Below are 25,624 nucleotides of genomic sequence, written 5' to 3' on the forward strand. Positions count from 1 at the left end.
GGCGGAGCTACCGCCGAGGGCCGGGCGCTCGGGCGGCGGCGCGCTGAGGACGCACGGGCGGCGGGACGCTGGGACAGCGGCGGCCGGAGCGCGCGAGGCGAGTAGGACCCGGGCTGGGTCGGGGTTCGAGTCTGGTTCAGGGTTCGAGCGTGGTCCCCACCCCACCCACCCCACCCCTAACCCCGGGGCGCGATCTCGCCGGTCTCTACCAGCTGCTGCCTCCAACTCCATCATCTATGCCCAAACTTTCCGGACTTTGAGTGTCTTGGTCCCGCGCCTCTGCCCCGTCCTCATCTTTGACCCTGTCCCTGCTTCTCTCCTCCAACCCCATCCTCCGTCCGTTCCTCCCTACCCCTTTGCCCCATCACTGCCTCCCCTCTGCCCCTCTCCCACGTCTCCATCCTCCTTTCTACCTCTGTCCCGCCTCCCCACTCCCCCACTCGGTCCTCCTTCGCCCTCCTCCGCGGCCGGGCCGGAGCCAGGCCCAGGCGGCGGGAAGGCGGCCGGGCGTCCGGCCGGGCTGGGCTTCGGCCTGGCGGCTGGGCCGGCGTGGGGAGCAGCAGCTGTTTGCCATTAGCTGGGGACCCCGCGGGCCCCGCCCCTACCCTGTACGGGGCGGGGTCCTCCTCGCCCCCGTCTTTGAGGCGGGGAGAGGAGCGGGAAGACCCCAGAGACGTCCAGGCTGGTCTGGGAGGGGGGCTTTAGGGAGACCCCGCCGGACATTCAGACCTGCCCGGGACCCCCCGCCCCTTCCCTGAGCCTCCCACCTGTCCCCTCTGGGAGTGTCCTGTCCCTTTCTCTCCATGTCTCTCTGTCCTATCCCGTGTCCTCCGCTTTCTCCAGGGGTCCTATAGAGGGAGAGGAGCCTCAGCCACAGACACCCACCACCATTACACTTTCCCCCACCATCTGCTTTCTCCACCTGGAGTCAGTCACCGGCCCACGTGGAAGACGGTCAGGTGGCTGGAGACCCTCAGACCTCAGTCTCTGCCTGGGAAATGGGCAGAGGAATGTGGCAAGGGGCTTAAGGGTGGCTTGGCTGGCAGTGGGGGAATCTACCAGCCTTAGGATTCAAATCCAGACCCAGCTAATTCCCCCTTCAGTGACCCTGGGCAAGTCACTGTGTATTTCTGTGTCCCCAAACACCGCATCTGTAAAACAGGGTGATAACTACCCACCTGGTAGGGTTGTCATGATGATCAGATGAGTTGCCGGGATGATGATTATATTTATTACTGTTATTCGCCTCACACCGTCCACCTCCAGGGTTCCACACCGGGGACCGTTCCTGGTCCCTGCCTCCAGTCTCTCTCAGGTCCCCAGAAACTTTTTTTAAATTCACTTTTATTTTATCAGCTGTACAACGCATCATGCGGGATCTTAGTTCCCCAGAGATCGAACCCATGCTCCCTGCATTGGAAGTGCAGAGTCCTAGCCACTGGACCGCCAGGGAAGTCCCTGCAGAAAATATTTTTGATCACCTCCCTGTTGTGCATGGAATGGCCCTCCAGGCAGCTGGAAAACCAAATTTCCTACAATTGGGTGACTGTGTGTTCCAGGCATTGAAAGACAGAGAAGTGAGGACAGAGACGTGGAGAGACAGGGAGAGACAAGTGAAGAGAGACACAGAGAGACAGAGACTTGGAGAGACACAGAGAGACGTGGAGAGACGAAGCAAGACGCTAAGCAAGGAGGGTGTGAGACAGGAGAAGCTTGGCTGCCCCTGGAGCCCCGGCCCCGCCTTCATGCCCAGCAGGTGGCCCACCTGGCCCATCCTCCCAGGTACCCACTGCCCCAGCACCTGCAGCTTGCAAAGGGTCCTCTCTGGTGGTGGGATGGGCCGGGACCTCTGCAGCAGGGTGGCTAGGGGTCAGACAGCAGAAAGGACTGGCCAAACTCAGGTGGAGTGTTGGGGACAAAAGTGCCCTGGCCAGCCTCCAGGGCTGGGGGGGGCAGGTTAGTGAGAGGCCCTCCTTGTCCCTCCTCTTTGAAGCCTCCAGGCACCCCCTCTTACTTCCTCCCCCCACCCCCACGACTTCTCGGGCCTCCACCCGGCCTTCTATCCCCGCCGCGCTGCCCCCCGCGCCCCCCCCCCAGCCCTGAGCCGGACGCGTCCTTGGTCGGGGTGGTGGGGGGGTGGGGGCAGGAAGTTCTCGTGTAGCCCGGCAGCGAAACTGTTTATTTTTAGAGAAAATTGTTTCCATAAAGGGAAAAGGCTTTGCTCCTCGCTGCCTCCCCCCAACTTTCCCTACCGCCCCCCACCCGCACCGCCTGGCCTGACCCAGCTCTGTTTTGGGGTCCCCTACCCTGAGCTCTATTCCTCTTTGTGCCCTGTGTCTCTTGTCTCCTCGGATCCTTGCAGGAAGGCTGTCTCCCCACGAGTGCCCCAGCCCTCGGTCCACCTAAGCCCCCATCTGTCCCAGCAGCCAGCTCTTGCCTGGGCTAAGGGGAGGGGGCTCAGGAAAGGTGGGGCCTGTCAGGCTTAGGGCTCCTCCTCGGCCCGGGAGCCTTGTGGAGGCGGGGCTGTGGGAACAGCTGGAGCCTGTCCAGGGGCCGGACAGATGTGCGGGCAGACTGTGAGTTTTGGTTTCTTTGTTCCAGGCTCTGGGGGCTCCCCACCCCTTTCCACAGCCAGGCTGGGTGTGCACCTATGAGAGGGTCCCACGCCCAGGGGAAGGGGGAACTTGCGGGGAGGTGGAGGGGGCAGAGGGGAGAGGTGGCCACATCCCCTCCCCTCCCCCAGCAGATTCCCAACTGGGGGGGGCTTCATCACACCCTCTCCCCAGGTAAGCCTCAGCCCGTGCTGCAGGGGGTCTGATTCACAGTCGCCCAAGTGACTCTTGAGGAGCGTCTGCAGGCAGGAGGATGGCCCAAGTCCTGCACGTGCCAGCCCCCTTCCCAGGTCAGGGGTCTCACGGGGAGGAGGGCCCTGCCCTGGGGTTGGAGGTGGGGGAGGGGAGACACGGCCTCGGGGAGGGGAGAGGGCCCTACTTGAGGAGGCTGAGGGTAGGACGCAGCCCTGCCCTGAGGGCCTGAAGAGGGACAACTTGGTTCTCCCCTGGAGAGTGTGATGGGAGAGACTGGGTCTTCCAGGGAAGGAGGTTGGTCTGAGTGGGGAGACAGGGTCCTGTCTTGGTTGGGAGGTTGGAGGCACAGCCCTGCCCTGGGAGGGTCTGAGGGGGTGACAGGGCCTTGCCCTGGCCGGGGAAGGCTCGGAGACCGCAGACACAGCTGAGCAGTTGAGCACCCGGTGGCCTCCCATCCTTTGGGCAAATAAGCCTTGACCCTCCCAGGGGAATCAGTTTGCCTCGAGGAGGGGACCGCAGTGTTCAGAGGCACTGGCCTTTCCTCCCACCCCAGGGACCCCCGGCCCAGCCTCCCCGCCCACCTTCCCCTCCAAGGAGCCCGACCTGCCCTACTCCGTGGAGACGCCCTACGGCTACCGCCTGGACCTGGACTTTCTCAAGTACGTGGATGACATCGAGAAGGGCCACACTCTGCGGCGGGTGGCCGTGCAGCGCCGGCCCCGCCTCGGCTCCCTGACCCGCGGCCCTGGCTCCTGGTGGACGTCCACCGAGTCTCTGTGCTCCAACGCCAGTGGGGACAGCCGGCACTCGGCCTACTCCTACTGCGGCCGAGGCTTCTACCCGCAGTACGGCGCCCTGGAGACCCGCGCTGGCTTCAACCCGCGCGTGGAGCGCACGCTGCTGGACGCCCGTCGCCGCCTCGAGGACCAGGCGGCCGCCCCCACCGGCCTGGGCTCCCTGACCCCCAGCGTGGCTGGCTCGACAAGCTCACTGGTGGGCGTGGGGCTGCCACCCCCGACGCCGCGGGGATCGGGACTGTCCACGCCGGTGCCGCCCAGTGCTGGGCACCTGGCCCACGTGCGGGAGCAGATGGCGGGGGCCCTGCGGAAGCTGCGGCAGCTGGAGGAGCAGGTGAAACTGATTCCCGTGCTCCAGGTGAAGCTGTCGGTGCTGCAGGAGGAGAAGCGGCAGCTCACAGTGCAGCTCAAGAGCCAGAAATTCCTAGGCCACCCGGCGGGAGCCCGGGGGCGCAGCGAGCTCTGCCTGGACCTCCCTGAGCCCCCCGAGGACCCGGCGGTGCTCGAGACCCGGAGCGTGGGCACCTGGGTCCGAGAGCGGGACTTAGGCATGCCCGACGGGGAGGCAGCCCTTGCCGCTAAGGTCGCCGTGCTGGAGACCCAGCTCAAGAAAGCGCTCCAGGAGCTGCAGGCAGCTCAGGCCCGGCAGGCCGACCTCCAGCCCCAGGCCTGGCCGCCACCAGACAGCCCAGTCCGTGTGGACACTGTCCGGGTGGTGGAGGGGCCGAGGGAGGTAGAGGTGGCGGCCAGCACAGCTGCGGGGGCCCCTGCACAGCGGGCCCAGAGTCTGGAGCCCTACGGGGCAGGGCTGCGGGCCCTGGCGACATCCGGCGGGGCCGAGGGCCCCCCTGTGTTCCGCAGCCAGGAGGTGGTAGAGACAGTGTTCCCAACACCCCCTGCATCCACCAGCAATGTCCACCTGGTAAAGAAGATCAGCATCACAGAGCGCAGCTGCGATGGGGCAGCAGGTGAGCCTTAGTGGGCGGGGGCAGATGGTGGAGGGTCCCTCCTTCTTCCTCTGAATGCTGGGGTCCAGCCCCAGCCCTGTCCTCCTACCAGCTCTCAGAGCCTCGGTCTCTTCATCTGTGAAAAGGGGACACTTATGCTGCTGACTCAGTACCTCTAGGTACCGTGAAAAGAAATTGGGTGTCTGTTAAGCGTGTGTGCTCATGTCTAGCACATTGTAAATGTCTGGAAAACAGGAGGTATTTAGGGGAGGGTCCCCAAGGCTGTTGGTTGCTGGGCAAAAAATCGTCCCTGATTGGCAGAAACCAATCTCAGACTATGAAAAGGAAATGTGTTGTCCGTGTAACTTAGTGACGGACGGCTTCAGGCGTAGCTGGATCCAGGTACTCAGATATCCTCAGGAATCTCTAACTCCCTCTTTCTCTTCCTCTGTGAATCGTGGAGCCTTCTCTCTCAGGCAGACAAAGGTGGCTCCACCACTCCGGGCATCTGTCCTTGCAGCTCAGTGGAAAGGGAGCCCCTCAATCCAGATAGCACCAAGAAAAATCCCACGGGTGGCCCTCCTTGGCTGGCTTGGGTCATATGCCCATCACTGAGCTAATCACTGTGTATCTCACTGCCCAGGCCCAGATCCTGGGGGTAGAGGAGCCCCACCCAAGTCCTGAGGGAGGAAGGGGCTGCTCCCTGGAGGAACTGCTGAGTCCTCATTCCAGGAAAGGGGATGTGGGATGTGCAGAATGGCAGCTGTCCCACCACCGCCCGTCCTGAGGCCCCTGGGAGGAGCTGCCAGAATGATTCATAATAATAACAGCTGTTCTTTATCGAATACCAGTTTGGTGCTGAGGGCTCTGATAAGTGTTTCACCTACAGAGGAGGTTAAGACGGTGGGCAGTGCAGCCAGGCAACCTGGGTTCAAATTTCACTTCTTACTGTGTGACCCTGAATGAGAAGCTCCACCTCCCTGGGCCTCAGCTTCCTTATCTGTGAAGGGGCATAATAATAACCCCCCACCTCTAAGACTCTTGTGAATTAGTGCATACAGTAAGTGCTTAGCCAGTGCTTGTTACTCCATCTACTAATGATTCTCAGGTCAATTTTTGTCATAGCTGGGGAAACTGAGGCCTGGGGAGAAGCTTCACTTGCCCTGTGTCACACAGCCAGGATCTAAGCCCAGGCCATTCTGAACCTACAGCAGAGCTCAAAGGTGGGGCCCAGATCCCCATCCCAGCCTTGAATGTCAGGTGGCCAGAGCCCATGGAGGGACCAGAGGGCACCAGCTGGGAGTCAGGGACCCAGCTGTGTTTTCTTACTTCCCCATGTTGTTCCTGGACAGCTCTGGACTCCACCCTTCTGCTCTGTCTATCCCAAACACCCAGCCCTGCGACCCTGGCCCCCAGCCAGAGGCCCCGCCCTGCCCAGCCTCGAGATCTCTTGAGAGGCAACCTCCATTCCAGACATGCCTCTCAGGGCAGCCATGGGGCCTTCTGCCTGCAGAACACACAGACCTAGCAATGTCCCCACCCTGTGCAAGCTACCGCCCCTGAGAAAGTTCTTCTTTGTGTCTCACTTAACTCCTTCTTGCTGCAGCCAGCCCTAATCTCTGCCTTGCTTGGGTGGAACTGGTGTGTGCTAATTCATTTCGATACCTTCTCATCCGGCAGACATTTATTGAGTGCCTGCTATGTGCCAGACTCTTCCAGGCGCTGGGGACACAGCAGTGAACAAGACAGACAAAAGCCCCTGCGTTAAACAAATAAGAGACCACCAAAAACACGTGAAGAAAAATAATTTCAGAGAACACGTTTGGAGCAAATAAAATGGGCACGGGGTGGGTGGTGGTTGGATGGGGTGGCGGCCTGTGTTCAAATTCCGGTTTCCTTGCTCCCTAGCTTTGTGCCCTTGAGCAAGCTGTTTAACCTCTCTGTGCCAAATTTGCAAATTGGGGGTCCTGACAACCTGATGTCACCAGATCAGTGTGATCTTAAGTGCATCAGTTGGTGTGAGTGTTCAGTATGGTACCAGGCGCTGGTAGGTTGCTCTTTGAACCAAGATGTGAAAGGAAAGAAGCAGCCGGGTGGCTGCTTGACAAGTGGTTTCTGTTTGTGTATTTGTTTTTCTATTTTTTGGCCACACCACAAGGCATGCGGGGATCTTAGTTCCCCAAGCAGGTATCAAACTCACGCCCCCTGCAGTGGAAGCATGGCGTCTTAACCACTGGACCGCCAGGGAAGTCCTTGATGAGTGTTCGGACCATGTGTTCTTTTAGGTCGGTCAGCTCAATGGGTAGGTCAGGGAGGACTCCCTGGAGGAGGAGGCAGGAAGGAGCCCAGCCTCTCTGACATCTAGAATTTGCTTGCTGCAGCCAAGGGCAGGGAAGGTGAGAGGCAGCCTCCCCCTCAGGCTGGCAAAGGTGGGTGGGGCAGGCAGAGGCCTGGAGACCCCATAAAGTCTCATTCACCCCTCACCTTTCAAAGGCACCACAGAGAGATTAGTGGGAGAAGGGGTAGCCAGGCAGGTGCATCCGTGAGATCTCTCCAAGGCTTTGAAATTTCCTGTGCTCTTGTTTGAAACATAGTCCTATGAAAGCAATTCATATTGTTTGTGGAAGGTTTGGAAAGTACAGACGAATCTGGGACACAAAATATAAGCCCCATAAACCCACCACCACCCAGACACAGCTGCTGTCAACACTTCTGCTTCTTTCCTTCTGATTTTTATTTATTTATTTATTTTTGGCTGTGTTGGGTCTTCGTTTCTGTGCGAGGGCTTTCTCTAGTTGCTGCGAGCGGAGGCCACTCTTCATCGCGGCGCACGGGCCTCTCGCTGTCGCGGCCTCTCTTGTTGTGGAGCACAGGCTCCAGACGCGCAGGCTCAGTAGTTGTGGCTCACGGGCCTAGTTGCTCCGCGGCATGTGGGATCTTCCCAGACCAGGGCTCGAACCCGTGTCCCCCGCATTGGCAGGCAGATTCTCAACAACTGCGCCACCAGGGAAGCCCCCTTCTGATTTTTTTTAATGCAGAAAATAATATGTATTTTTCAAGTCTGGCAACATATAGCTGATGGAATTTGTTGTGTTGCTTTATTTTATATTTAAAAGCATTTAGGCAGCCCTTACAATGGGCCAGGGCATTATTTGATGCCCTTTTTGTATTTTAATTCATTTACACCCCCAGCAGCGCTATGAGGTGGGTAGTGTTTTTATCTCCATTTTACAGATGAGAAAACTGAGGCACTGGGAGGTAAAGGAATTTGCCCACAGTTTTCAAAGCCAGGATTTAAACTCTCTGATTTCTTTAATTTAACATTATCCCAGGGCCATTTCATCACATTGTTAAAAATTCTTGGGGGAATTCCCTGGCGGTCCAGTGGTTAGGACTCTATGCTTTCACTGCCAAGGGTGTGGGTTCAATCCCTGATCAGAGAACTAAGATCCCGAAAGCTGCAAGGCGCGGCCAAAAAAAAATTCTTGGGACATGCTATTTATTTTTTAACAGCCGGGTGACTTTACTGTCAAAGATGCTATGCAAATGTCCTTCTATGGGAACCCTTGATCCCCCACCCCCTTTTTTTTTGGACTCGCCAAGTGGCTTCCAGGGATCTGAGTTCCTGGACCAGGGATCGAACTTGGGCCCTCTGGACTGCGGAAGTCCTTGGAAGGGCATTTTTAAGGACCGTGATGTCTGTTACCAAATTGCTTTACACACACACACACACACACACACACACACACACACACACACACACACACACACACACACACACACACACACACACACACACACACACACACCCCCTCCGTGTACAGGTTGGCCAAGTGATTTAATTTTTTTTTTTTTTTTTTTTTTTGCGGTACGCAGGCCTCTCACTGTTGTGGCCTCTCCCGTTGCGGAGCACAGGCTCCAGACACGTAGGTTCAGTGGCCATGGCTCACGGGCCCAGCCGCTCCGCGGCATGTGGGATCCTCCCAAACCAGGGCACGAACCCGTGTCCCCTGCATCGATAGGCGGACTCTCAACCACTGCGCCACCAGGGAAGCCCCACATTTTTAATGTATACATTTTGATGAGTTTGGCTTCTCAGTTCTGCCTTTGTAGCACTTAAGCAGGTTTAGCCAATGCATAAATGAAAGAGCATGGCTGTGTACCAATAAAACTTAACGTGTGGACACTGAAATATCAATTTCCTATAATTTTCACGTGTCCCAGAGAGAATCCTTCTTTTGATGTTTTTCCCAACCATTTAAAAATGTAAAAACCGTGTCCGTGGGCCGTGATTCAGCAACCGCTGCTCAGTCATACACCTCCACCCCCACTGTAATATCCTTCCTTGCCACCCATCTTCCAGAAGCTTATTTAGATATTTGAGTGTTCTTGAAAACTATGCCCTATGCTTGTTTAATTTCCTAAAATGGTATTGCGCTTTAGGGAAAAAAAAATCTCATTCTGTTTCTTATTTTTTCCTCTCTACACACTATTTTGGAACTCTCCACCCTGATGTTTATAAATCTGGTTTGTCACTTTTAATGACTGTGTAGATTTCTGCCCTAGGTATGTGCTACACTTTCTTATCTGATCCCGCCCCCCCCCCTTGGTGGGCCCCCTGGGTTACTTCCAGCTCCTGGCCGCTTTGAACAGTATGGCGCCATCCTCACATGTCCCCTCTGGTGGGCCTGCTGGGTCACAGGGAATGTACAACTTCACTCCAGATTTCGTCTTATCCTCTTCGGAAAAGGTCTCCCTGTGCACGTTCCCAGTGGCCATGCTTGGGCCTGAAGTGCCCACTTCCCTACATCTGCACTAACGTACAGTTTTACCTGTCTTTCTAATTTTTTGCCCATTTGACACCGGTGCAAGGTGGTATCTGCTTGTTTTTTTTCGTTTTTGTATTTTTTTTTTAATTGGGGTATAGTTGTTTTACGATGATGTGTTCGTTTCATATCTCCTTGTTTTAATTTGCATTCCTTTGATTTCTGGTGAGGTTGAGCATCACCATATAAGTTTAACAAGACTCCTTGGTGAGCTGCTTAGTTTTAGCCTTTGTCCATTTCTCTTTGGGCAAGTTTGAGATGTTCCTGGCATATTTTAGAATAGAGGTTGGCAAACTACAGCCTGCAGGGCCAAATCCAGCCCACTGCCTGTTTTTATATAGCCCATGAGCTAAGAATGGTTTTTATGTTTTTAAATGGTTGAACAATGTGAAAAGAAGAATAACATTGTGTGATATGAGCAAAATTATATGAAATTCTAACTTATTAGAATACAGCCACGCCCACTCATTTATGTACTGTTTAGGGCTGCTTTTGTACTATTTGCAGCAGACCTTATGGCCCGCACAGCCCAACATATTTACTATCTGGCCCTTTACAGAAAAATCTTGTTGACTCCTATTCTAGAAAGTAATCCCTTGCCTGTTTTTGGCATTATGACTATCTTCCCACAGCCTGTATTCTTCTGTAGATTAACTTTGTCTAAGAGTTTTTTTTTTTTTTTAACCAAATAGAAATCTTCATGTTGATGTAGTTAAACCCATCGTATTTTTCTTTTTTAAATTTTTGATATTTTCTGCTTTATTGAGATATAATTGACATATAACATTATATCAGTTTAAAGTATACAAATTAATGATTGGATATATGTACATACTGCAAAATGATTACCACAATAGGTTTAATTAACATCCATCACCTCACAGAGTTACAGGTTTTTTTCCTTGTGATGAGAAGTTTTAAGATCTCTCTTAGCAACTTTCAAATATACATCAGAGATATTGCGGGTTCGGTTCTAGACCCCCTGCAGTAAAGCAAGTCACACAATTTTTTGGTTTCCGAGTGCATATGAAAGTTATGTTTACACTGTAGTGTAGTCTATTAAGTGTGTGGTAGAATTATGTCTAAAAAATAATGTACATACCTTAATTAAAAAATACTTCATTGCTAAAAAACACTAACCATCATCTGAGCCTTCAGCGAGTCATAACATTTTTGCAATAGTCACATCAAAGATCACTGATCACAGGTCACCATAACAAATATAATAATGATGAAAAAGCTTGACATATTGTGAGAATTAACAAAATGTGACACAAAGATACAAAGGGAGCAAATGCTGTTGGAAAAATTGTGCCAATAGGCTTGCTCGATGCAGGGTTGCCACAAACCTTCAATTTGTAAAAAAAATGCAGTATCTTCGAAGCACAATAAAGTGAAGCCCACTAAAAGAAGGTATGCCTGTATCTTATACCTGGAGGTTTGTACCTCTGGACCACCTTTACCCATCCCACCCATCCCCTGCTTCTGGCAGCCATCAATCTGTTCTCTGTATCTCTGAGGTTTTTCTGTTTTGTTTTTGTTTTTTTTATTCCACATTTAAGTGAGATCACCTCATACTTTTCATATATGGTTAGTGCTCAGAGGGCTTTGTAAAGAGATCTTTCCCCTTCTTGAGGCCACTGATATTCTGCCATATTTTCTTCCTGTAGCTTTGTCATTGTGCTTTCATATTAGTCCTTCAGAGTTTATTTTTTGCATAAGGTGTGAGGTAGGGATACAGCCTGATTTTCCTTGGGCAGAGTAAGCTGCTTTCCCTACACCACCCCACAGAGCTCACCCTTGACCACTGATTTGTGGAAAGCCCTCTGCTTTACCCCAAGTTCTTTCAGACAGGGTCTGTGCTGGAACTCCTTTCCTTTGGCCCATTTCTTCTTGCAGCCATGCCCTGCTGATTTAATTATTGTGACTTTGGGAATATGTGTTACTGTCTCCTAAGCCAGCTTCCCCATCCCTGCCCATTTTTGTAAAATTAGCTGGCCATGGACTTTTGTTCTTCCTTATAAATTTTGGTAACAGTTTGCTCCATCTCCCAGTAGAATAACAATAATAACTGTTATCAGTTTCGTTATTGTTATTTTAGTGTTGCAGTGTCTGACCTTGAACTTCTCAAGCTGGAAGGAGCCATGCTTTTCCCTCCGGGCAGAACGGGCCATACAGCTGCACCACTTCACCTTTTTTTTTTTTTTTTCACATTTTAAAAAATTGCGGTAAAATACATATAACATAAAACTTACTCTCTTAACCATTTTAAAGTGTCCAGTTCAGTGGCAATAAGCACATTCACACTGCTGTCCAACCATCCCCACCATCTTTGTCCAGAACTTTTCCATCTTCCCAAATTGAATCTCTGCCCCATCACACACTCACTCCCCAGCCCCTGGCACTCACCATCCTACTTTCTGTCTCTATGGATTTAACTCCTCTAGGAACCTCATATAAGTGGATTCATGCAGTATTTGTCCTTCTGTGACTGGCTTCTTTCACTGAGCATAGTCTGATTTGCTGAGTAACAAACATCCCAGGTGTTTACATCAGGAGGCCTGAGTTCGGGCAACCGTGAGACCGTGAAGTGGCCCATCTGCCTCCTGATAAATTCCACTCACATAGTGCTTTTGTTTGTTTGTTTGATGTGAATTTATTGACACGGTTTAAAAAACAATCTGGAGATTCATGTAAAAACCCGGTGTTTGCTCTTGGTTCCCCATGGGAGTTGGAGCTCCCCGCTCAGGAATCCGCCTGGCCCGACTGGGCTGGGGCGCTGTCGGAAGCATTCATGGCCAATGTCTTATCCGTTCTATGTGCTTTACTTCTGCTGAGTGTTTACTCCCCGTTCTTAGCTCAAGTTGAGTGTTGCCCATGGACTTGAGGAAGTAGTTACTGTGGATGTCAAAAAAAGTTAACCGTTAAAGGGAATTAAAATGAATTGGTCTGCAGAGCCCCTGGCCAGTTGGCAGGAAGGGGACATCCTGGAGAAGTGGTGACACAGAAGCCACACGTGGCCTGGCCGGGGCGGGGCTTGGGGGGGAAACCTGAGTGGGTTCTGAGACCCGGGCAGCCACTCCAAGTGGCAACTGGACTTTTGTTTCTAGCTCCAGGCTGGTGATCCGGGGCTGGAGCTGTCTGCCAAGCCCACTCCCGTTTGTGCAGTGGGCACCCTTGGGGCCCAGGTCCTGTAATGTCACCTTTGTTCTCAGGCCAAACTGGGCGGGGTTTTTTCTAATGATGATAAAATATACATAACATAAAAGGTATCATTTTTGCCATGTTTGAGTGTCCAGCTCACATTGTTGTGCAACTGTCCCCACCCTCCATTCCCAGAACTTTTTCATTGGCCCAAACTGAAACCACCTGGGTGGGGTTTTAGTTTTCAGTTTCTAATAGCCCTTATTGTTTCTTTTTCATGATTATTGAAAGGAACACCTGCTTAATTTCTTTTTTTTTATTTATTTACTTATTTATTTTTTGGTTACGTTGGGTCTTCGTTGCGGTGCGCGGGCTTCTTATTGCGGTGGCTTCTCTTGTGGAGCATGGGCTCTAGGCGTGTGCGCTCAGTAGTTGTGGCTCCTGGGCTCTAGAGCACAGGCTCAGTAGTTGTGGCACACGGGCTTAGTTGCTCCGTGGCATGTGGGATCTTCCCGGACCAGGGCTCGAACCCGTGTCCCCTGCATTGGCAGATGGATTCTTAACCACTGCGCCACTGGGGAAATCCCCTGCTTTATGTTAAGTAAAGAAGAAGGAAGTGAAATACAAAATGTTATCTACAGCACAACCCTACTTCTGTTAAAAAAAAAGTATAATATTAAATCTTATCAAAATATAGTTTACAATTCTCTTGAATTAACAAATGCTCTTCAAGTGCTCTTGATGTGCACGTGTTGTTCTAAGCTCTCTCCCTCACATTACTGTCTTTAGTCTGCACAATGCCATGATGTAGGAAATGGTGTTTGTCCAAGGCACAGAGAGGTTAAGTGACTTGCCTGAGGTCACACAGCTCTTTTGTCAGAGATATGAGTCCCGACCATGACTACTATGCTTGGCTATAGTTTCCGGACACTACTTAGTATGAAGTCAGAGGGGGTCACAAGCCAGGATTATGGGGTCTCGTAGTCTTCCCTGACCCTGACCCGCTGCGAGGCAGGCAACAAACCAGGGTTGGAATGGATTCTGCTACTTGTTTGCTGGGTGACCTCAGGCAATCTGTGTGCCTCAATTTCCTCATCGGTAAATAATCCAACTTCTGTATGGGCTGGGAAGATTTGATGAACTAATGCAAGAATTAGCCCTTGGAGCACCTGGCCTGGGGTATGTGACCCGGCCCCCCCGCCAGGAGATAGCCGTTGTTACTGTTCTTGTTTTGCTATTGTTACCCACAGTAAGCACCTCTTTTCCTGCCCCTTCAGGTCTCCCACAGGCTCCTGCAGAGTCATCCTTGTCACCCCCGGAGTCTGAGGGGGACTCCCTCGCGCAGCCAGAGAAGAACACAGGCCTGGTGCCTGCCCACGATGCCACCAACAGGGAGCCTACCAGGCAGGCAGCCCCACAGGAGTTGGAGTCAGAGGAGGCCGGGGGTGCAGGTAAATGGGGGTGGCCACCGAGAGGGTCAGGTGCCAGAGGCCCGGCACGGGGTCTGGCTTCGGGAGACCCTCACGACAGCACGCTCCCCCACCAGGAGGGCCCCCGGCAGGTGTGCCATCCATCATGAAGCGGAAAGAGGAGCCCGCAGACCCCGAGACCCGCCGGAGGAGCCTCCAGTTCGTGGGGGTCAACGGCAGGTGAGAGAACCTGGTCTGAGCCCCTCACTTTGTGGTTCATTCATTTAACCAAAGCACAGTAGACAGACGAGGAAACGGAGGCACAGCGAGGCCCCGTGGGCTGGCTCCAGAGCCTGTGCTGCAACCACTGTACCACACTACCCCTCGGGAGGTGCCGGACTCGGCTCCCTGCCCTGATGGAGCTCCTGGTCCACTGCAATCTTGGGCCCTAATAGGCGATCCCAACACAACATGACTGGAGCAATGATGGGGGATGCTCAGGCAGTGGGGGGACCAAGGAAATAACTGACGGAGGGGAGCACATGTGCTGCAGGACAAGCAGAAGCTTCCGAGGTGCAGAGTGGGAGGGGTGGGGTCTCCTGATGGAGGACACAGCCTGGATAAAGGCTCAGGGGTGGGAGGAAGCAGTGACGTGAAAAATGGGAGGCCTGGGGCTTCCCTGGTGGCTCAGTGGTTGAGAGTCCGCCTGCCAATGCAGGCGACACGGGTTCGTGCCCCGGTCCGGGAAGATCCCACATGCCGCGGAGGGGCTGGGCCCGTGATCCATGGCCACTGAGCCTGAGCGTCCGGAGCCTGTGCTCCACGACGGGAGAGGCCACAACAGTGAGAGGCCTGCATGCCGCAAAAAAAAAAAAAAAAAGGGGGAGGCCTGGGGAACCGGACCAGTTGGGGGCCTTGAATGCCAGGCCCAGAAGTTTAGATGTGTTTGGAGGTAGCAAGAAGCATGAGGGTCCTATTTGCAGTGGGACAAGGGTCTGAATCAGTATAACACCTGTGTAAGGAGCAAAGGGTGGAAGGGAAAACCAATGTCCCTCCCTGGCCCCCCCAAGCATGATCACAATCACGGCCAGTGTTTGTTGATCACTTACTGTGTGCCAGGTGCTATAAGCTGCATCCCTGGAGCCCTGTGAGCTAGATACTGCCATTACCCCCATTTAACAGATGGGGAAACTGAGGCCCAGAGAGGTCAAATGACCCTCCCCACCACCTGCAGCGTCTCCCCCAGGTATGAGTCCTCATCCGAGGATTCCAGCACAGCAGAGAACTTCTCGGACAATGACAGTACAGAGAACGAGGCCCCAGAGCCGGAGGAGAGGGTTCCGAGTGTGGTTGAAGCCCCCCAGCTCAGGCCCAAGGAGACAGCAAAGGCCAAGATCAGCCGGGAGGAGTGCCAGCTGTCCCGAGAGTCTCAGCAGGCGCCCACAGCTGAGGGGGCGTCGGGATCCAGTGCGGAAGAGGAGATCCGGTCAGTTTTCTGTGTGGGAGGGATTTAGGCAGGGCCTGGGGTGACCTCAGATCCCACCATTCAAACCCTCTGAGGGAACCTCCCATCAGTCATGCCCACCTTAGTCTGAATTAGTGAACAAGCACTTTCTCCTTCTGGGCATCTGAAGGTCCGGAGGCTTTGATAAAGGGCCTGATGGGGGCAATTTGGGCTGTTCAGGTTTGGGTTTAAGGGGCAGACCAAGTTTGTCCTTAAGCCATCCACCTTCTTTGGGACATTTGCCACACCTGTCCATCCTGTGTATGTCTCTTTTTTTTTCCCCCTGATAAAAAAAAAATCTGTCCTCAGAGAAAGATTTTCCATCTGCCACTGGCCACTTGGAATAAATGTTGGCCCACGTGTCCACTTTCTCTTGGGGTGTGTGTGCTCCCCTTGGGGTGCTGCCCCTTGGGGTGCTGTGTAAAATTATGTCCCCAGGGAAGGGGGTCTGAGATTCTACCACTCGGGTGAGCCCTGGCAGGACTGGGTGAGTGCCTTGGTGGAGAGTGTTGAGGGCGTCTCCGAGCACCCCAGCTGGATGTGGGGAGTAGGGGGCACCCAGGAGGCTGAGGTGGGTGCTTCCAAGATCAACTCCCCGTCTGTCTGCCACCGGCAGGATGGAGCTCAGCCCCGACCTCATCTCAGCCTGCCTGGCCCTGGAGAAGTACCTGGAGAACCCCAATGCCCTCACCGAGCGGGAGCTGGTATGGTGGGGCCCTGGGCCTGAAAGCGGGGCGGGGAGGGCTTTGTCCCTTCCACCCTCACCCTGGCTTCTCCTTGTGCTTTGGATCACGGGGACCCCAGGATCCTAGCTGGGAGCTTGTGGGGGGCTCCGAGGCTTGAGTCTTGGTCTTTGGAGAGGCTCCAGGGAGGCAGGGAGGGGCCAAGGACGATTGCCCGCCGGCAAACCCAGCCTTGGTTCCTGTTCCTTCGGGGGCTGGAGGGAAGGGGCTGCCATATTTCCCTTGATGGGTGTCTACACAGGCCTTTGAAGGTCACATCCAGGGTGGAGATGCTCACACCTTCTTCTGGGGGCGTACCTGGTACTGCAGTGTCTACACTTCCCTTTAGGGTCCTTGTACAGGGCAGGGGACACTGCATCTTCCTCCAGGGGGGCTCACTGGGGTGGGGCACCCATGCTTCCCCTCAAGGCTCGGGTTCAGGGTGGGGTGTCTGCACTCCCCTTGGGGGGCTTCGTCTGGGATGGGGTGGGCTTCCGTGGCCCTCACACCCCTTTCCTTCCCAATCTGCAACCAGAAAGTGGCCTACACCACGGTGCTGCAGGAGTGGCTGCGCCTGGCCTGCCGCAGCGATGCCCACCCAGAGCTTGTGCGGCGCCACCTGGTCACCTTCCGGGCCATGTCGGCGCGGCTGCTGGACTATGTGGTCAACATCGCCGACAGCAACGGCAACACTGCGCTGCACTACTCCGTGTCCCACGCCAACTTCCCCGTGGTGCGGCAGCTGCTCGACAGCGGTGAGCCAGGCGGGGCGGGGACAGTGGAGCCACTGCCCTCCTGGTCTGTGGGGGAGGCCACCCTCATAGTTTGATGGAGGAAATGCTGCCCTCCCCGTCTGATGGGGGAGACGCCGCCCTCCCCGTCTGATGATGGGGGAGACGCTGCTCTCCCAGTCTGAGGTGAGGGGGATACAGGCCCCACCTGTGGCCCCGGTGTATTGGAAAAGGCAGACATGGTCTTATGGAAAATATGTGGCCCTTCCCTCCCCCCGCAACGAATGACCCCTGTATAATGAAAGTGACACCTCTGGAACCCTAGTCTGAGGGAAAGACATGGATGCGGCCTCTGGCCTGAGGCTTGGAGAGAAGATGTGGTCCTCAATTCGACATGAAGAAATTTGCTTTCCCCTAGTGTAACGGGGACGACATAGCCCCCTAGTCAGTCTGATGAAGGAGGCAGAGCCCACAGTCTCGTGGAGGAAACTGACTAGGGACTCTTCCAGATCAATGGGGGAGACACAGCTGCTCCTTTCAGCCCTGAATGTGGGCGCCAGTATCCGGGGGCCCCAGTCTGATGGAGGAGGCACAGCCTATACCTTTAGGAGCCCCTCCCGTAATAGAGATGGGGACCCTAGGCCAGAATGGGGTTCTCAGTCCAAGAAAAAGGAGTAATTAGGCCAGGCCTAGACTGCTGGAGGAGGCATGATTCCCGGTGCTCACTGTGGTCGTGAACAAGGCTTCCAGTCTGATGGCAGAGACATGACCTGGTCCTCGGGGACCAGCCCCCCAGCCTTAAGGCAGACCTGGCCAGCATCAGGGGTGTCTGAGGCCTGTCGTCCTCCCGGTCCCCTCCCCTCAGGTGTCTGCCAGGTAGACAAGCAGAACCGCGCCGGCTACAGCCCCATCATGCTCACCGCCCTGGCCACCCTGAAGACCCAGCACGACCTCGAGACTGTCCTGCAGCTCTTCCGGCTCGGCGATGTCAATGCCAGAGCCAGCCAGGTACGGGCCCTCGGCGCTGCAGACCGGGATAACTCTTCCCATTTATTAACTCCTGACCATATCCAAGCCCAAGGGGAGAATCCCCACTCCACAGGCAAAGAAACCAAGGCTCAGGGACGTATTCATTTCCTCAAGGTCAAACTAGAGGAGGGGGGACTTGAACCTGGGGGTCTAGCTCCCCATCCTTTTTTTTTTTTTTTGGCCGTGTCACATGGCATGTGGGATCTTAGTTCCCCAACCAGGGATCTAACCTGCGCCCCCTGCAGTGGAAGCACGGAGTCTTAACCACTGGACCTCCAGGGAAGTCCAGAGAGCCCCATTCTTTTTTTCTTCTTTTTTCTTTTCTTTTCTTTATTTATTTTTGGCTGCATTGGGTCTTCGTTGCGGTGAGTGGGTTTCTCATTGTGGCTTCTCTTGTTGCAGAGCACGGGCTCTAGGCATGTGGGCTTCAGTAGTTGTGTCATGTGGGCTCAGTAGTTGTGGCTCGCTGGCTCAGTAGTTGTGGCTCACTGGCTTCAGAGCACAGGCTCAGTAATTGTGGCGCATGGGCTTAGTTGCTCCGCGGCACGCGGGTCCTCCCGGACCAGGGATCGAACCCGTGTCCCCTGCATTGGCAGGAGGATTCTCAACCACTGCGCCACCAGGGAAGCCCCCGAGAGCCCCATTCTTAATGACCTGCCTGCCAGGGTGCCTCTGATACAGAACCTCATGGTGGAAATGGGGGTGTGGGAAGACATGGAAGTCCTCAGCTTTCCTTAAGCCGACGCCATCCCACATCCTGCTTGGTAATTCATTGACCAGCAACTGGACGCTGGGGACTTAAATGTTTGACAAGCAGGCACAGTCCCCACCCTCCCAAAGCTCACTAGCCAACCAGGAGCTCCAGGAGCCCAAGCATTGGAGGCTTAGCAGGGGTTTGGACCCAGGGCTGTGGGAAGCCACCAGGGCAGGGGCGAGGGCTGCTTTCTGGTTTGGAATCTCCCTTCGGCTATATGTTGGGGAGCAGAAGCTGGGAGACTGTGGAGGTGACTGGGGCATGGATGGGTGTCTGGGCAGAAGAGCAGGGCACCCAGGACCCTGTGGGAACAGCAAGGAGGGGAGAGATTAGCAGCAGCCTTACCGCAGCAAAGGAAAAGGGGGAGGTGCTGCCGTGGTGCATAACAGGCAGACCCTCCTTGCTTTTTTACTGATTTTTTTTTTTTTTTTTTTGCGGTATGCGGGCCTCTCACTGTTGTGGCCTCTCCCGTTGCGGAGCACAGGCTCCGGACGAGCAGGCTCAGCGGCCATGGCTTACGGGCCCAGCCGCTCCGCGGCATGTGGGATCTTCCTGGACCGGGGCACGAACCCGCGTCCCCTGCGTCGGCAGGCGGACTCCCAACCACTGCGCCACCAGGGAAGCCCCTGATTTTTTTTAATTAAAATTTTTTTCTGGGTGGTTTACTTTTTTTTTAATTGAAGTATAGCTGATTTACAGCGTTGTGTTAGTTTCTGGTGTACAGCAAAGTGATTCAGTTTTACATATATGTTCTTTTTCAGATTCTTTTCCATTATAGGTTATTGCCAGCTACTGAATATAGTTTCCTGTGCTATACAGTAGGACCTTGTTGTTTATCTGTTTTACATATAGTAGTTTGTATCTGTTAATCCCAAGCTCCTAATTTATCCCCCCCGCCACCTTTCCCCTTTGGTAACCATAAATTTGTTTTCTATGCCTGTGAGTCTGTTTCTGTTTTGTAAATAAGTTCATTTGTATCATTTTTTTAGATTCCACATGTAAGTGGTATCATATGATAATATTTGTCTTTCTCTGACTTACTTCGCTTAGTATGGTAATCTCTAGGTCCACCCATGTTACTGCAAATGGCATTACTTCATTCTTCTTTATGGCTGAGTAATACTCCATTGTGTATATATGTACCACATCTTCATCCATTCATCTGTCGATGGACACTTAGGTTGCTTCCAAGTCTTGCCTGTTGTAAAAGTGCTGCTATGAGCATTGGGGTGCATGTATCTTTTTGAATTCGAGTTTTTGTCCTTCCAGATGTATGCCCAGGTGGTTTGCTTTTTTAAAAATTGAGGTGAAGTGCACATAAGATTAACCCTTTTAAAGTGAACAAATCGATCCATAATGCTGTGCCAGCCCCATCTCTGTCTACCTCCAGAACATCTTTACACCCTGATAGGAGACCCGGCACCCACAGCTGTCACTCCCATCCTCACTTCCCCAGCCCCTGGCCCCCTCCAGTCTGCTCTCTGTCTCTATGGATTTGCCTGTTCCAGGTATTTCATATAAATGGAATCACGTAGTACTGTGTCCTTTCGTGTCTGGCTCCTAGCACGGAGCATAATATTTTCAAGGTTCATCCATGTTGCGGTATGCTTCAGGCCTTCATTTCTCTTTAAGGATGAATAATGTTCTGTAGTATGGATATATAAATTTCTTTATCCATTCATCCACTGATGGATGTTGATTTTTTTTTTTTTACAGTGAAGTTTAACTGGCAGACAGAAAAGTGTACAACTCTTAGCTCAACACATTTTACTTACGTCTGCACCTGTGAGTTAAGAATCTGATTTAAGTGGGCATAGCGGTGGGGAGGCACAGAACTTCTCCCCGAGGAGGAGACATTTAAGCTGAGACCTGAGGGAGGAGCCAGCAGGAGGAAGACGGATCAGCAAGTGCAAAGGCCCAGTGGTAGGAAGGATTATTTGAGATACAGAAGGAGGCCCGTGAGTGGAGGTGCTGTTAGCGTCAGAGTACCCAGGAACCATGGATGGTTCCGGAGCAGGGGTGTCACGCTCTGGAGGCTGCGTGATCCATAAGTTGTTCCTTGCCCTACCCAGGCGGGGCAGACAGCACTGATGCTGGCGGTCAGCCACGGGCGGGTGGACGTGGTCAAAGCCCTGCTTGCCTGCGAGGTGGACGTCAACGTCCAAGATGATGACGGCTCCACGGCCCTCATGTGTGCCTGCGAGCACGGCCACAGGGAGATCACGGCGCTGCTGCTGGCTGTGCCCAGCTGCGACATCTCTATCACCGACCGCGTGAGTCCCCACCCAGGCGCACTCCGGGGAGGGCGGGAACATGGTGCAGGGTGTCAGCATAGCAACTGATGCTTTGCAGGACGGGAGCACGGCGTTGATGGTGGCCTTGGATGCAGGACACAGTGAAATTGCATCCATGCTGTACTCTCGCATGAACATCAAGTGCTCGGTGAGTCTCGGCCCGGGCAGGGCAGCGGGTGCGGGGCTCTGGGAAGGGATGGTGTATGGGGACCATCCCGAGGGCTGCATGGTCAGCTGCTTGTTGAACCTTCATGGTGCCCTCACGAGGAAGTAAGGCATGAGAGCTGAGACTGCACGGTATTCGAACCCGGATCTGTCTAGTTCCAAATCATGCTCTTAATTACCACACAGAGGACTTGGGCGTGCCTCCCAAGCATGACTTCTGGAACCTTCCACAATAACCCAATTCAGTTGCATAAAGTACTGTTACTATTACCATTTCTCAGGCGGGGAAGCTGACGCTTTGAATGGTTACATTCCTGGCCCAAAGTCTCACAGACAGGAAGGGGCGGAGAGACCTCGGGGTCTGAATCCAGACCATGGGCAGGAGCCCTCTGCCCCCTCCTCTTCACCCCCACCTTGTACCTGCCCCGGCCTCCCCAGGCACGTCTGGGGCCAGGTTCAAGGGTGGCGTGGTGGGCGTCAACCACAGCAATTCCCCAAATGGTCTAGGAGAGAAAAGGTTGCTGAGACCAAAGCCATTTGGGTCCTGACTGGCCTCCAGCTTCTTCCTGAGGCCCCGAGTCTTTCCGTCTTCACTGCGTAGGGTGTTAGGACACCTGAGCCTCCGTTGTGGTGCTTAGGGGATCCCCTTGGGATCAGCTGTGGGCCTTCATGTCCTCAGCTGGAAAATGGGGGGTGATGGGGCTGGGTGGCGTCCTGCTGTCTGATCTGTGGTCCTGCTTCCCAGGGCTCCTGAGGGATGAATCCCACTCCTCCATCACTGTCCCCCTGGACCATTGCCACTGCCTCCGCTCTGCTTCCCTGGCTCCCACCCTCACTGTCCCCTCCACTCTGTTCTCCCCACAGCGGCCAGAGGCCACTGTGAGCACCTGAGTCGGGGTACATCCCTCCTCTGCTCACAGCCCTCTGTGGCTCCCACCCCACTTAGAGAAAAAAGCAGAAGTCACCTCCAGAGCACACCAAGCCCTGCTCAACACCCCTCACCTCCCCCCACTCTCTTTCCTCTCCCCCTCGCTCACCCTGCTCCAGCCACACTGGCCCGATTGCCGCTCCTGCCTCAGGGCTTTTGCACTTGCTGTTTCCGCTGCCTGGAACGCCCTGCCCCTTGGCTGGACCCCTAACATCCTTCAGCTCAGACGTCACCCTCCCCAACCGCCCACTCTCCACTTTCACTGCCTTCCACCCCCTATCCCTCAGGAAAAACCCTCCACTGCATTCATCTGTGAGCTGCTCCGAAGCATCTCCCCAACGTCACCTCCTCGAGGCCAAGGAACCAAGGCCTCTTGTTCACTCACGGCAGGCGCGGGGCCAGCCAACAAAGTCGGCGCCTCATAGCACAGGAAAGGATGCCAAACAAAAGGAATTCTGCCTCTCGTTTCAGTTTGCCCCGATGTCGGATGAGGAGAGTCCTGCGTCGTCCTCCGCAGAAGAGTAGCCGTCAGAGGGGCCCGAGGCGCCTCTCCCGGGGGCCAGGCAGCCCCAGAGCGAACCATCCCTGGTCCCTCATCCCCTCCCTGGCCGGCCCCCACTCTACCCACCAAGGCCCAAGTCTCAAATGCAAGTGGGGTTTTCTTCTGCTTCCCCAGGGAGCCCCCAACAGCCCTGAGACTTCAGCCGAAAGCAGGTTTTTTCCCAGCACCCTGGTTCAAAGCAGCCGCAGCGCAGACCGAAGCTAAATTCTTATATAAATTGGCGCCAGTGGCTGATGCTGGGGCGTGGGTTTGCGAAGAACGCTGAGAACAATCAACTGGCAATTAAGGATGGAGGAGGGTGAGAGGGAAAAATATTGTATTTCGGAATCATGTTCGGGGAAGGGGGGGGAAATTTGAAAGTCACTGGAATCGCATATTTTCATTTTAATCCTCAATGTGATTACGCACGGATCACGTCTGGAGTGGCCTTATGCGCCCCCCGCTCGCTCCCCTACATTTAATTGTTCGGTATATAATAGCATTTTGTCCACGTCCCCCTCCCCAGACGGCTTTCTTGGTGGAATTTTCTTCTGGTCTCTTCACAAAGCAGACCCTGTCTTTGTCACCCGGGGCAGGAAGTTTAGTCGTTTCTTCTGCCTTCACGTGGCCACTGCCAGCGTCTCCCACGCCCTCATTCAGGTGGGGGGCTCAGGACCCAGCAGCCAAGGCGTGCAAGTAGTTCATATCGAGAGATTACCCAGAAATCCGTCCCCTCCCCACATGGGGGGCCTGGCAAATACTCATTTTCCTAGAAAATCCTTTAGATGTGGAGGTGCAGAAAATGAATCCGGTCCCCAGAGTGGTCCTTGCATCCCTAGGCTTAGAACGCCAGTAGCAGGGCCATCCTTTTTCTCCCCAGACTCCAGAATTTCTCTCCTCAAAGGAAAGAAAACAGGGCATGAGATTGTTGGCAAAGCATAGGACCAGTTCCAAAAACTCCATGTGTGCTCGATTAAAAGTTGGCTGCCCCCAAGGGCTCCCAGTGCAAACTTAAAGAGACAGGGCTTTGCCGAAAACCAAACAAGGGCCAGCTGGGTGGTTTTTTTTTTTTTTTTTAAACAACGTACAGGCTTTCCAGAGCTGCCTGGAACGGAGCCTGCTGGAAACGGGGCTCTCCCGACACACGTAGTTTCCTGCATGGCCTATTTTGTCCCTAGAATCTCAACAAAGTTTTCTTTCCTGTTCCTTCCTTTTGTGACCAAAAAAAAAAAAAAAAAAAGGGAGGGGGGAAGGGGGACAGGTTCCGAGCGTCGAAAAGTGCCTTGTGACCAGGGAGTAAGATCCCTAGTTCTTAGGTGTCCTGCCCTCTCTTGTCCAGTTCTCAGCCTAGCCGCTGGGGTGGAAGCCAAAACCCCAGCAGGACAGAGCAAGCCCTCGGCACTTACACGTTCATTCAATACAGCCAAGTGCTGGCTTCTCTCCTAGAAAAGTAGGTTTCCTGGCTTGATGGAGTCTGGCTTGCTTTGATTTTGATGGAAGGGATGGTACCCAAGTCAAGAGAGCTTAAATGGTCAAAGGAGAGAGACACCCCAGTGTGTGTGTGTGCGCGCGCGTGCGTGCGTGCGTGCGTGTGTGTGTGTGTGTAAATGGCGAGGAAAGGAAACCCAAGCTGACTGGGGATGACCACTGACAGAAGGCCACAGCTTTGGGCAGCTTTGAGAAGCGGTACAAGCGTTGTGTGCCTGTGTGTCTGGCCCTGGAGCCGGTGGGTGTGTTTCTTTTAAGCTTTTAGAAGCAGTTCATTGACACCCCCTATAAGTCCATAGTTATCCCTGTGTTCCCTTCTCCCCAGCTTACCCACTGGACTTGGCATGGTAGGCTACAGGGGGTCCTGCCTCTGATCCCACTCTCTTCTCACGTGTATTCATGACCTTTAACTTCACTTTCCAACCACGGTACGTCCATAAAGACAGTATTACACTTAAATGAAGTATTCCTTTTAGTAATCGTTTTTTAGAAAGTAAAGGAATTTAATAAAGCTACCTTATGATTATGCCAAAGCATCTGTGTCTGGTCTTTGTTACTGTACTACTCTTGAAGTTTTAAAATAGATCTCTTTTTTATTTTTTTTTGCGGTACGCGGGCCTCTCACTGTGGTGGCCTCTCCCGTTGCGGAGCACAGGTTCCGTACGCGCAGGCTCAGCGGCCATGGCTCATGGGCCCAGCCGCTCCGTGGCATGTGGGATCTTCCCGGACCGGGGCACGAACCCGTGTCGCCTGCATCGGCAGGCGGACTCTCAGCCACTGCGCCACCAGGGAAGCCCTAAAATAGATCTCTTTTTTTAAAATGGACTTATTTGAACAATGTTCCAAGCTACAGAAAGGTGACAAGAATATTACAATAAATGCCCTTATGCTCTGCCCTACACTGGCACCATCCAATACTATAGCCACTAGCCACCTGTGGCAATCTCCATTTAGATGGAAATCAACTGTAATTAATTCATGGTCAGTAGCTGCATGTGGTTGGTGGCTACCCTATTGGGCTGCAGAGATACAGAACACTGCCACTGTGGCAGAAAGTTCTAATCAAACCCATTGTGGGTGGGACTCCCCTGGTGGTGCAGTGGTTAAGAATCCGCCTGCCAATGCAGGGCACATGGGTTCGAGCCCTTGTCCGGGAAGAGCCCACATGCCACAGAGCTACTAAGCCCGTGCGGCACAACTACTGAGCCTGCGCTCTAGAGCCCGTGAGCCTCAACTACTGAAACCCGTGCACCTAGAGCCCGTGCTCCGCAACAAGAGAAGCCACCGCAATGAGAAGCCCGCGCACCTCAATGAAGAGTAGCCCCAGCTCACTGCAACTAGAGAAAGCCCGCGGCAAGACCCAAAGCAGCCAAAAATAAATAAATTTATTTTTTAAAAACCCACTGTGGGCAGAAAAAAATGTTTACTAATTGTTTTTTCCTCATGACAAAAGAATTTATAGTGATTGTAAAACACAAAGTTTAAGCAATACAAAACCATTTGGCATAGTGGAGGGTGCCATGGTCCTACTTGGTAGC

At 53.7% G+C, this 25,624-nt stretch overlaps 1 protein-coding gene and 1 long non-coding RNA gene across 3 annotated transcripts in view; one reads left to right on the forward strand and one right to left on the reverse strand.

Moving 5' to 3' along the window:
- KANK2 (KN motif and ankyrin repeat domains 2) lies at positions 1–24,619 on the forward strand. 2 transcript variants are annotated; one of them, XM_067733704.1, is made up of 13 exons: positions 1–97; positions 1,560–1,782; positions 2,787–2,902; positions 3,361–4,572; positions 13,799–13,972; positions 14,068–14,170; positions 15,165–15,416; positions 16,051–16,138; positions 16,692–16,911; positions 17,753–17,895; positions 20,743–20,943; positions 21,023–21,112; positions 22,529–24,619. In XM_067733704.1, the coding sequence occupies exons 3-13, from the start codon at positions 2,866–2,868 to the stop codon at positions 22,580–22,582; spliced, it is 2,574 nt and encodes an 857-aa protein (XP_067589805.1). In that variant the 5' UTR covers positions 1–97; positions 1,560–1,782; positions 2,787–2,865; the 3' UTR covers positions 22,583–24,619. The 2 variants fall into 2 exon arrangements, with proteins under 2 accessions (XP_067589805.1, XP_067589806.1); XM_067733705.1 differs by having other exon boundaries at positions 15,177–15,416.
- Positions 10,208–25,624, reverse strand: part of LOC137222446 (uncharacterized) — a 21,301-nt gene continuing 5,884 nt past the window's right edge. The window contains exon 3 of the long non-coding RNA XR_010942452.1: positions 10,208–12,275. This is a non-coding gene — a long non-coding RNA (uncharacterized lncRNA). The remainder of the gene's footprint in view (positions 12,276–25,624) is intronic.

The sequence above is a fragment of the Pseudorca crassidens genome, chromosome 3 (genome assembly GCF_039906515.1).
Source record: "Pseudorca crassidens isolate mPseCra1 chromosome 3, mPseCra1.hap1, whole genome shotgun sequence".
Taxonomy (NCBI): Eukaryota; Metazoa; Chordata; class Mammalia; order Artiodactyla; family Delphinidae; genus Pseudorca; species Pseudorca crassidens.